Consider the following 11,006-nt stretch of genomic DNA (forward strand, 5'->3'; position numbering starts at 1 on the left):
AAACGCAATTAAAAAAATTTTTTCGGCTACAACTGAAATAAAAATTCACTTATATTTTTATAAGATTAATTTACAAACATTACTGAGAAATTTTCCGAATTTATTGGTTTCTTGTGTTATTGCGGTTGGATGCTGTGATTGTGAAGTCCCTAATACATTGGGAGAATCAGATGAGATATTAGAGATTATCATGCTTAGTATCGCGACCCGAGTGTCTCTCAAAAATTGTTTTTGAGTGGAGTTTATAGACATGATCACAGTTTTATTTGTTCAGCTGTGTCAATATGTGATTTGTTTGGGAAATAGAATTTGGTTTAGGTTTTAATATATCAATGTCAGGTACACCTTTGGGAATAATTGCTCCAAGTTCCAGGTAGTAAATACATGTACATTTTGTATCATGTATTTTTCACTTGTTGAACTTGTGGAAGCACCGTTGGCCCCCGGTTAGGGGTCATCCGGGGAACCTATGCCCAATTTTTTCAAAATTAAGGAAGCTGATAGAATTTTTTTTAAAGGAAATATGATCTAGCTTAGTTTTTAATATATTAACAGTAATACTTTTGCAATACAATATTTTTTGTTGGTGCGCCTAGATTTTAGCCTGTGCTCCTAACTTTTTATGGTTAGGAGCACAGTGCTCCTAGGTCAAAAAGTTAATTTGGAGCCCTGTGACCTCACTGCAAATTCATGACACAGTGAATATGTCTTCCTTGTACATGTGTACTGTTATACAGAATTGTTTTGAACACCGGTATAAACCTTCCTTTCCCTCCTTCTCAGAAATGAAACCACCACAAAATTTCATAATTTACAGCACCAATACTGTCTTTGAAACCATTGCTAGTGAATGGTGATGAAACAAACATGCATATGTTGAGCTCATCTTTTTAATATCATAAACAAGTTCTTTGACATGTACAGATGTACTTAAAGGGGTATCATCTACTATTTAATGTTCCATAGTAAACACAGATGTATCATGTTATCAGACAATCTCACTCATTCTCACTCTCTACTGTAGCTTAGTCAGCCGTTGGGGCAGCATGTTAGACAATATACTACTGGGTAGTACTTAAATACAATGTATGATTGGAATATTTTGGGGCTTCAATATTATAGTATTTACACTCAATGTCCTTGATTTTGCAGTCATGACCCAGAACAGGATGAAAGGAGAACCAGAAAGACAAAGGGGACTTCTAGACACAACAGTGGAAGAAAATGCCTCCCATCTCGACCTCAGAGTCATAGAATGGAGCCGTACCCTTCAGATGGGTTAGACGTACAAGTCCTGAGGAAGCTGAGAATTTCCTCATCACAGGAGGCACACAGAAGGACTTCAGGGAGCAAAGATGATAATGTCAACAGCAAAGAGGGTCTAAAGCTTGCAGGTTGTGTGAAAGTAAAGGATACCTGTAGCGTAGAGTCCAATACTGTGCCTAAAACAGAGATAAAGTTTTTGAGTCTAGAGAAGCCTAACTGTGAAATAGGAGAGAAAGTTAGAAGTTGTTCATCAAAAAGCCTGAAGGTAGAGGAAGGCAAGGATAAAGCTGCTGTTAAACCATCCTTCAAGACTTCTGCCAAGGTACTCAATTTTGAAAGATTGGTGAAGGAACACAAGTGTAAAGAGGCCTCATGCCTCTGCAAGTGTAAGGCCTCTCCATCGGTGTCAAGAAAGGACAAGCAGTCGTTCAGGGAACATCGAGAGCTTGCTGTGAGGAAGCACCTGCCGGAGTGGCATCGGAAAGACAGTTCTTGGTTGGTGGAAAACCTGAAGAAGAAAGGGCATGTTGATAAGACCACAGCACAGCGAGCTAACAGCAAGGAGCTGTCATCCTACACAAAAACTAAGCACAAACTGGAACGGTCTTGTTCACAGGAGGCAAGGCTAGATGATACCTCCATAGAGGACCTGGCTGGATACTTTGATCAGCTGGTTTACATCCCAAAGAAAATGTCAGCAATGGCAGAAATGATGTATACATGACACTACTGATTATATTGAGAACTGCATTGGTCTCAGATCTGGGCTTTGGTGAAAGAAAGCTATGAGTTGCATGCAACAAAAGACTATCAAAGTAAACATTTGATATTTAATATATAACCTATCTTACATGATATTGTATGATAACAAAGGTTTGCTGAAGGGCTTCATAACAATAAAAATGTTTATATCAAAGTAGTTCTTACTGATGCCCACACCTAAAATGAGAATAGCACAAAAGTACTACCATGTGTTAGTAGATTGTAGGAGGATTGTTTGAATATTTAGATGCAAAATTATGTCTTTCCATGTTGGAGTTGTCACTTTTAACAGAACACTGCATTTGTGCTGAAGGGTTAACCAGATAATGCGGTGTGAGGAAAGTTTTTCAGTATTGGAATATAAGTTGCTCAGCTTGTCGATAAATTGATATGAAATACTGATACGCAATGATGTGGGAAGTAAAGATCTGTGATGGCCCTACCAATAGAAATCCTGGCGCTAACTTTTAGATACAAGGAGAAGGTGGTTAGTTTAACATATTACAGAGTTCCTTTTCAATTATAGTGACTATGCCAGTCATTGATTTGGGTCAGGTGTCAATCTCAAATGTATATTTACATGTAGAGTTTGATGATGCCTTACATTAGCTATAGCCTGGGTGCTATCCTCTGTAGTTACCACGTACAGGCTCACCCTTTTTGCTCGCTACCACTGGGTTGCAATGTAGGGTTAATGAATACTAGTAAGTTGTAGACTACTGAGTATCAAAATTCCTGTTTGAATAGGTATGACTTTGAATGAGGTAAAGCTGTTACATACCAGTTATTTAAAGTGTTCCTGATGGCACTATATTTAAGACAACCGAGGCCAGATCATGTTAGATTGTTGGTACATTGTGTACATTGTATTACAAGATGTGCCATTAAATTATTACAACCATAGCCAGTGTATGATGTGATTGTTTACAAATACTGGTACATTCATTGTATGATATCTATTGTTGGTTGGCACATGCACAACCAATATACGTTCATTTGCCTTCATCAGGGCAGCACTGACTCTACTTTTGGTGATGCATTTGTAGTTGCATTAATGTAGTTTGTGCATACTGAAATTTTAGTTTTCGTAAGCTGATCTAAAAATTTAAATAGCCTAATGAAAGCATGGCTTATATTTCTTTCGCACCTTGCCATGAAAAACACTAGCAGGAGCTGTCGCTCTTCTGGCTTAACGAGGCAAAAGAATATGTATGGAAATATGGCAGTTTTCAGTCATAGATGGAAATTACAGACAGTAGTTTTTGTAAACTGACCATGTATTGACTACTATGATTATGCTCGCTCATAGAGCTTGCATGCAACCAAGGGGTTGATGAAAGGTCTCTGATGCAACCATAGAGGTAGAATACAACCTTGATGCAACCCACTGTGCATCACTGCACGCACCAAGAAGCAACCAGAAGTGACGTAAGGTGTTCAGCAGAATAGTATCATTGCCCATGGCAGCACTTTCCCGTGCTTCTTTTCTAGATAGACTGATGGGGTTCTCCCTCTAGCATAACCTCCTTGGATGGACACGTTCCTTCTCGTAAACGGTGTGCTCTTTCCTCCCATCTCCTTCCCTCACGATCATGACTGGATCGTCCCTCAATCACATGACCATTACATATGAACCAAGATGGCGTCTTTCGTGTTGGTGAGTTTTGTCGTCTGCGGCTTGTTCGCCTCTTCTGCGCTGACCGCTCCTACTCCGCTCGTCATATGGCATGGGATGGGTAAGTGTAACACTCACAAAATACTGACATCCTTACTCTCTTACCATTCTTTCATGGCCGCGCACAGGGACTCCACTTTAGTGAGCGGGGAGGGGGTTAAGACTTCCGCAAAAAATTTATATGGACTTCTGTATTTTGACCCCAATTGTGTAGACAGAAATGGACCAGCATATCTTGAGTAAACAGGCAAGATGGGGGCAACGTTGTGACCTTATCCAGGTCGAAGTGTCAAGGCAGGATTCTACTGTACTTGTATATATAAAGCTGGTTATCTAGCTCTTCGAAAATCTCCATCACTCCAATATTAGGACATAAAATTACAGTCAGTGACTCACTCAAAAGTTCCCAAAGTACATCTTCTGCAGATTGATACTCATCCAGTGAATCGCCCCCTGATGCTGTTTTCCAGGTGACAGCTGCTGTAACCCTATCAGCATGGGCAGTATCAAGTCCATGGTGGAGGAACAGGTCAAGGACATATACGTCAGGTCACTGGAGATCGGCAGTAATATCATAGAGGTGCCAAACATTTATTATGTCAACAACTTTAGTCTTTGGTATGACTTGGTATGAACGGTGGTTGAAAATCAGACATTCGACTGGCTTTTTTCCTCTTTCTCAATGTTATCGTTACCAACTTAAAACTGATTTGAGCAGTAAGAAGTTACATGTAGTCTGGTTACCGAACCTATTTTAGCTACCGAGTCGCTTTTGGACTCTGTTCAGGTAAACAGGCCAGTGAGAACTTGAGAAGTGCATATGCCTTTCTTTACTCATCATGTGTTAACCATAACTGTAATAACAGGACACAGAGAACGGCTTCCTGATGAATGTGAACAAGCAAGTGACCATGGTGTGTGACAAGCTGGCCAAAGACACCAAACTGGCCAATGGCTACAATGCCATAGGCTTCTCACAGGGGGGACAGTTCTTGTGAGTATGCTTTGTCCACTGTATATTATTGATGGATTTCTGTTCCTGTACCCTTAGACAGCTGTTGTCAATTTTTTGGGGGGTTCAAAATGAAAAGTCTGACACATCATGCTTTTCTGTGTTGTTTGTGCAGGCGTGCTGTTGCCCAGAGATGCCCCAACCCTCCCATGTTGAACTTGATCTCTGTAGGTGGGCAGCACCAAGGTGAGGAAGGTTTCTTACCATTGGTTGCCCCTAGACTCAGTTATAACTTTTGTTGAACAACAACTGTAGCAGTATGGCAACTTATACACATGTAGAACTTGAATTGTTGCTAATATTCTAGAATTCTAAGAAACGAAATCTACTTTTATGAATAACAATGAAGATAGTCTAATGATGCTAATATTCTAATAAATCTATAATCCTATCCCCAGGTGTGTATGGTTTCCCCCATTGCCCCGGTGACAACTCCACCCTCTGTGACTATGTCAGGAAGCTGCTGAACTTAGGGGCCTACAACAGCTACGTGCAGAGCTTGTAAGAGTTTCAGCTTTTTTTTCAGTTTATAATTGAAACATTATTTCTTAAATCAAATTAACAATAAAGTTTGCATCTCATGTGACCTAACAAATAAAGATGTACTTATGCTTAATTGTTCTCATCCCCCATCACCCTTGCAGTCTGGTGCAGGCTGAGTACTGGCATGACCCACTCAATGAGGAAGAGTACAAGAAAGCTAGTGTCTTCCTGGGTGACATCAACCAAGAAAGTGTAAGTGAATTACCTTTTACTATAAAATTATCTGTATGTATCAAAATTCTATTATAGTTCTTAAGAAATCAACAGTGAAAAGTGAATGAAATCAAAGCAATTGTTGCAAGTTTGGTCAGTTTTTAAAAGTTTTATCTATATACTTAGTAGTAGTACATATATATCTGATACAGGTGGCACATGGGCTGTCAATTACACACACAGTCATATTTAAGTATCAGATGTCATGAGCAATATGTCCTCATTTTGTTTCCTTGGTATGGTTGAGGACTGACTTGACCATCCCATATTTAGACATGGTTAACCAGACATGTTGACTGGAACCATCCTCCTAGCTGACCATGACTGTTCCCTTGCTGTTGTTAGATGGTGAACCAGACGTACAAGACTAACATGATGAAGCTGAAGAAGTTTGTGATGGTGAAGTTTACAGAGGACACCATGGTGGAACCTAGGGAGAGTGAGGTGGGCAGGGCTGCGGGATCTCTTCATGCAATTGATAGAATTGAATTCAACTACGTTTGTAGAGTTTGAGGGTGAAGTAACATCTACAAAGCAAATACATAATGGTCTAGCCCAACAAACTGGAATTGTTTATTTAACCTAACAAACTGAAAGTGTTTCTCAAACATACTCAACTCAGCTCTGCTACATAATATAATTTAATATCACAGGGTATCTGCACCAGGCACTAGTACTATGGTGACAGCTGTTTGGTCCAGGTCATTGACATTTGTTTGCAGAAAAGATTCAGAAACAGAGCAAAAACAATATGTTGTTTAAAAATGAGTTATTGTTTATACTCTTTGGTAGCTTTTATATGATTTTAAGGTCTGATGTACATCATGTTCCAATTACTGCACTCTTAAAGGTTCATGTTACTGTTCTTTTTCAGTGGTTTGGATTTTACAAGCCAGGCTCATCGACTGAACTGCAAGACCTTCGCAACACAACCCTGTATACAGAGGTAAGGTTTCTACAGTTGCAATGTGTCTAATAGTAATAATCTTTTAGATTAGGGTAGTACTTCTCAGTGGCTTCCTCTAAATGGGTGCTGAAAAGTTGCAATACTTGTCCCTCCTTTGTCAGATGATTTTAGAAACTATAAGTTAGACAAAAGTATAACAACATATTTTTTTTTCTCAACTGCCCAGGATCGCCTTGGTCTGAAGGAAATGGACAGTCAGGGAAAGCTGGTCTTCCTTAGCTCCGACACTGACCATCTCCAGTTCAGCAAGGAATGGTTCATCAAGAACCTGATTCCCTACATCAAGGAATGACCAGGAGAACCAGGTTTAACCACTCAAAAATGCAACTACCAAGGTTGAGATAATTACAATGATACATAAATAGCAGCATCTCTATCAAATATCAGGCTTATAATATCCACTAAAGGATGCATTAAATGTTGTTTTTTAATAACTGTCATTTCACTATACTACAGAATTGAGTTTGAATTATATCTTCTCTGTGTTAATGATTTGTAGAATGTCTAGGATACTTTTGTGTTAAAAGATGATATTGTGGGACACAATTCCTCTTCTTTAAAAAAGTTTTTGCAAGTGAGGATTCAATTCACGAGATGTTTGAAGTTGGAACCCACTGAAAATCCTCCAAAATGTGCAATAAAATGTGTAAAATAGTTGCCTCCACACATATAAACAGATTATATGACATGTTGAAAGATGTATTATGTGTGTAGCTTTGATAGCTTTTTATACTTTTCCACTATGTGATATCAAGAGGCCTCATTTGGAGCAGTAATGTTTACTGAGATTAAAACCCATTTTCAAGTATTTTGTCTCACTTGATTTTTATGTCCTGAGTTGCCAAGTTTTAGTACTATTCCTCACCTTTAGGAAGGCCCAATAGAGGCAAATTAACACAGTCAGTAAAACAGGAGACAGCATTTTTCACCACAAATTGATTAACTTTTATTTACCTCTGTTCATGAAAACCATACATTACAGTGCAACATATAAGTACTGGTACAGTTTGGAGTTAAGTCTTGTACACTTCAGACAACATGACAACTGTCCCTGATGTCTCTTGTGACAACTACAACACACAGACTACAAAGCACAAAAACTCAACAAGATCTGGTAGGAAGGTCATATCTTGAAATAACACGTTTATGAAATATCTTGTGATTTCATGCATGTGCAAATAAAATCTTTCTATTATTAGTACTTTGCACTTTTGTGAAGGAACCATGTGATTATAACCACTGGAAACATACACATGTACAATGTATCTATCTGACATCCTATTTAAGTGTGCTAATTTAAATCTTTTCAATGAGCACAGTTTCTGTATATCAGAATATCACTCTAAGACTTGTAAACCTCTATCATGATTACAATGCCAATATTCTCTGATACATGTAATAATAAATGTACAATATGTGTACATCTTCAAATTCAGTGATACAGTTTATATATCTCTAACTTACTTTGCTATCAGCAGTAAATTGTAGCATATAGCTAAATGTCCTCTAGACTGGACGGAATGATTGATTTAAAGTTGATATGAATTATTTCTTGAGAAGCAGTATTGCTGCAAAACCATGCAAAAGCACTACTCCATGCTTTGTAACCCGGCTCTGATGGTACCCTTTCAGGTATCAACACAGACAGTGCTGCCCTACATTTTGTGTGTACTTTACTGGAAGGAGAAGTTGGGGTTGGGTGTGGCCCCACACCAGTTGCCAACAAACTTCAACACATCCTGGCACTCTGTACTGTGGGTCATCTGTGGCATGGAAGGAAAAACTGTTACACAATAACCATTGTAAATGTAACCAATAAATGTGTTGCTAAACATTAAGTTAAGTTCTTGAAAAGTGAAAAAAAAGGATTTATAGATGAAGACATTGACAGAGACTGACCTTGGTTGTCATGAGGAACTTGTTCCAGTCATCCTTGTTGGCAGCCTTGCCTGGACGTTTGAACTCCACCTTGTTACGTAGTACAGGGTACCCTAAACAAGTGCAGAGCTCAGGGTAAATTTCAAAATATGCTACTTCGACAACAATGCATTGTCACTTCCAGGAATAATAGTTACATTTTTTTTGTTTGTACTATGATTATTGGAATTTATTGTTACAGTATTACTACATGTACTTTGAATATACATATTTTGCTTAGCACTATTTCAATTTTGGGAAAGAGTATGTATGGTACATGTAGTTTAACACACACCACTACCATTGGACTAGCCTCCTGCTGTAGTGATTGAAAAAGTGTGTGGCACAACGGTTATATGGTGCGAAATTGAGAAGGAATTAAACAGGAATACACACCGATCCACACATGGCTAGCAAGAAAAGGCTAGTGTGTTACCTGTGACGACACAGGGCAGTGAGCGGATGCCGGTGTTGATGGCGACCAGCGAGGCCTCGTACGTGTCACGCTCGTCCATGGGGAGGATCTGTTCTACCCGCTGGTCCATGGACACGGCTAACACCCACTCCTTCACCTCCTCTCGCTTGTCATCCTGAACAGGGAGGGGGGCATGGTGTTTATATCAAGCACTATGGCTGAGTAAGCTAAAGGCTAATACATGTACATATACACCTATACAATGTATAATTATGTAACTTGCTTGAACATGACAGTAGTACTTACAGGAAGGTGTTGCTTTTCTGGTAAGGAGATCTCAAAGGGGATGTCTGTATCCTGGAAGTCACTGTTGTCCAACATGTCCAGGGAACCCTCCTCTATAGCCTACAATCAAATACATGTACATTCAATAATGACTATGTATGCTGATACAAGTTCAAACAATCAATGAATTTTGTTGTATCTGTTAGAATTAGGCTAGGACTGATGGCCCAAAACTTTTGCAATAGTAAAATATGTTATGAAATGACTAATAACTACAGGACTGAGTAGTATACATGCTTGCAAGAAAATGCTGTTGCATGACAAGTACTTTCAATTGGTCCACACAAGAATAAAGACTGTTGTACAAGTTAGAGCAAAGCAAAAATGATAGTCTTGAACAAAAAAACAAACTATTCAAGAATGATAAATGTGGCATTTGACATGTTTGTTGTATTTTGTAAAATTAAGTCATGACGTACATGACCATGTAAGCATCATGCTACTTACTTCACTGAGATCCAGGTATCTGTTCAGGAACACAAATGCCATGTTCTCCCACCCCATGGACTAGGTAGAGAAACAAAATTAAAAACAGGACTAATGAGATTAACATGGGAGAGATTGTGAGACATAGCATTCTGCAACATTCAAATGTTTACATTGTTCAGCCTCACCTCAGGTGTCTGTCGTACAAGATGATAACTTTCACACTTCATAAGTTCTTTCAAAGTTTGTTCTACAACCACGTAATGCACAACAAGGCTAAATACTCTGTTTACTCCAAATACCAAAATACAGGAATTTGCAGCTCACCTTACAGTGAACACCAGCCTCGTAGAAGGCCTTGTCAGCAGGTATGATGTCTGAGTGTCTCAGCAGGGACACAGATAGCCGAGCAACAATGTGTTCCTGTCAATGAAAATTGAACATGGTTACATTGCACTTTGACATAATTGCACATGCTCAAAACAACAATCATTAGTAGGGGTCCATTATAGTGTAAGTGGTTCCAACCTTACAGCCCTGTCTTAGGTAACATGTACTTACCATAAAAAGCGGTGTGCTACACCTTAAGATGGTTTATCAGTTATGTGAACAACAAGCAAACAAATATATACAATGTCATGTGTACTTACCATGCCCTTCTGTCCCATACATGCAGACCTGATAGCATAGTAGTGTGCAATCTGCAGCATCTGTTCAAACTCCTCATGGGCCGGGCTGCTGGCTTCTGATGACTTGGACATGTTCTCACACTGTGGAACCAGATGTGGACTTGGTGAGCAATACTAGTACCAGTTTTACATGAATCGTTCATGTTGCAGCTATTCATTGGATTACCTTTCAGCAGCATAATTTTCATAAATATGTCATGTATGACAATTCATATACTATATATTGCTGTATCAGGTGGCCTATACATGTATTTTGTATGGAGGAATCCAAGAATTAGGGCCTGATACGCATTTTAAGGAGCATGTATCTATTACATATAGGCTTCAATGTGTGTTGTATCCACTGACTTGAAACATGTCAGCTTTCACCACATGTTACATACCAGGTCCAACAGCAGGTCTCTGAGGTCAGCCCACATCCGGTAGGAGTCAGCACGGTCCAGATCAGGCATGGACAGGATCTCCAGCACAATACGCTTGTAGATGTTGAAGTTCTGAAAAAATTAGGTACAAAATAGCTGCATAAGCTGTGCAAGGGAAAACCTACTGTTAACAGAATCTAAAATCAGAAGACAAAAAACTCCTTCCAAAAATTTATCACCCCACATAAATCCTGGAAATTTTGTAAAAGTCTAAAGCACAAAAGGTTGTATAATTAGCTGAAATTAAACTTTGCTGAATGCCTACAGAGCTGCCAGGAAACAAAGACGGGTGCCACTGCCTAAACATAAAATTTGTATGAGTATTATGAAAATGCACTAAGCACTACAGTGTAT

General features: G+C 39.0%; 3 protein-coding genes across 4 annotated transcripts in view; 2 read left to right on the forward strand and 1 right to left on the reverse strand.

The window, feature by feature from the left end:
- The window catches only part of LOC109469748 (oxidative stress-responsive serine-rich protein 1-like), a 5,421-nt gene extending 2,490 nt beyond the window's left edge, over positions 1-2,931 (forward strand). Inside the window, exon 2 of the mRNA XM_019768333.1 lies at positions 1,153-2,931. Within this exon, the coding sequence (XP_019623892.1) occupies positions 1,153-1,990 (838 nt within the window). The 3' untranslated portion in view covers positions 1,991-2,931. The remainder of the gene's footprint in view (positions 1-1,152) is intronic.
- A 705-nt stretch (positions 2,932-3,636) lies between these two features.
- Positions 3,637-11,006, forward strand: part of LOC109469749 (palmitoyl-protein thioesterase 1-like) — an 8,156-nt gene continuing 786 nt past the window's right edge. Inside the window, exons 1-9 of one of the 2 annotated variants that reach the window (XM_019768335.1) lie at positions 3,637-3,764; positions 4,174-4,283; positions 4,570-4,697; positions 4,831-4,901; positions 5,114-5,216; positions 5,360-5,450; positions 5,817-5,915; positions 6,346-6,417; positions 6,605-7,246. In XM_019768335.1, the coding sequence (XP_019623894.1) occupies positions 3,668-3,764; positions 4,174-4,283; positions 4,570-4,697; positions 4,831-4,901; positions 5,114-5,216; positions 5,360-5,450; positions 5,817-5,915; positions 6,346-6,417; positions 6,605-6,730 (897 nt within the window). In that variant the 5' untranslated portion in view covers positions 3,637-3,667 and the 3' untranslated portion in view covers positions 6,731-7,246. Of the gene's footprint in view, positions 3,765-4,173; positions 4,284-4,569; positions 4,698-4,830; positions 4,902-5,113; positions 5,217-5,359; positions 5,451-5,816; positions 5,916-6,345; positions 6,418-6,604; positions 7,247-11,006 lie in introns of those variants that run through there. The other variant, XM_019768336.1, reaches the window with a different exon arrangement.
- Positions 7,360-10,740, reverse strand: LOC109469750 (intraflagellar transport protein 172 homolog). The gene is made up of 8 exons (XM_019768337.1): positions 10,614-10,740; positions 10,192-10,311; positions 9,869-9,964; positions 9,563-9,622; positions 9,077-9,175; positions 8,792-8,945; positions 8,338-8,429; positions 7,360-8,201 (listed from the first exon to the last, which is right to left on the reverse strand). Exons 1-8 carry the CDS (start codon positions 10,680-10,682, stop codon positions 8,112-8,114), a joined length of 780 nt encoding a protein of 259 aa, XP_019623896.1. The 5' UTR covers positions 10,683-10,740; the 3' UTR covers positions 7,360-8,111.

This window comes from Branchiostoma belcheri, unplaced genomic scaffold (genome assembly GCF_001625305.1).
Source record: "Branchiostoma belcheri isolate BF01 breed outbred unplaced genomic scaffold, Haploidv18h27 scaffold21, whole genome shotgun sequence".
Taxonomy (NCBI): Eukaryota; Metazoa; Chordata; class Leptocardii; order Amphioxiformes; family Branchiostomatidae; genus Branchiostoma; species Branchiostoma belcheri.

What these genes read in the sequence shown, in the direction of transcription:
- LOC109469750 (XM_019768337.1), bottom strand. Translation starts at nt 10,682, where the DNA reads ATGCCTGATCTGGACCGTGCTGACTCCTACCGGATGTGGGCTGACCTC. An exon ending in GTATGGGACAGAAGGGCATG is followed by an intron (nt 9,965 to 10,191) that starts GTAAGTACACAT and finishes TTTCATTGACAG; the next exon opens with GAACACATTGTTGCTCGGCT. An exon ending in ACTGCCCTGTGTCGTCACAG is followed by an intron (nt 8,430 to 8,791) that starts GTAACACACTAG and finishes GCACTTGTTTAG; the next exon opens with GGTACCCTGTACTACGTAAC.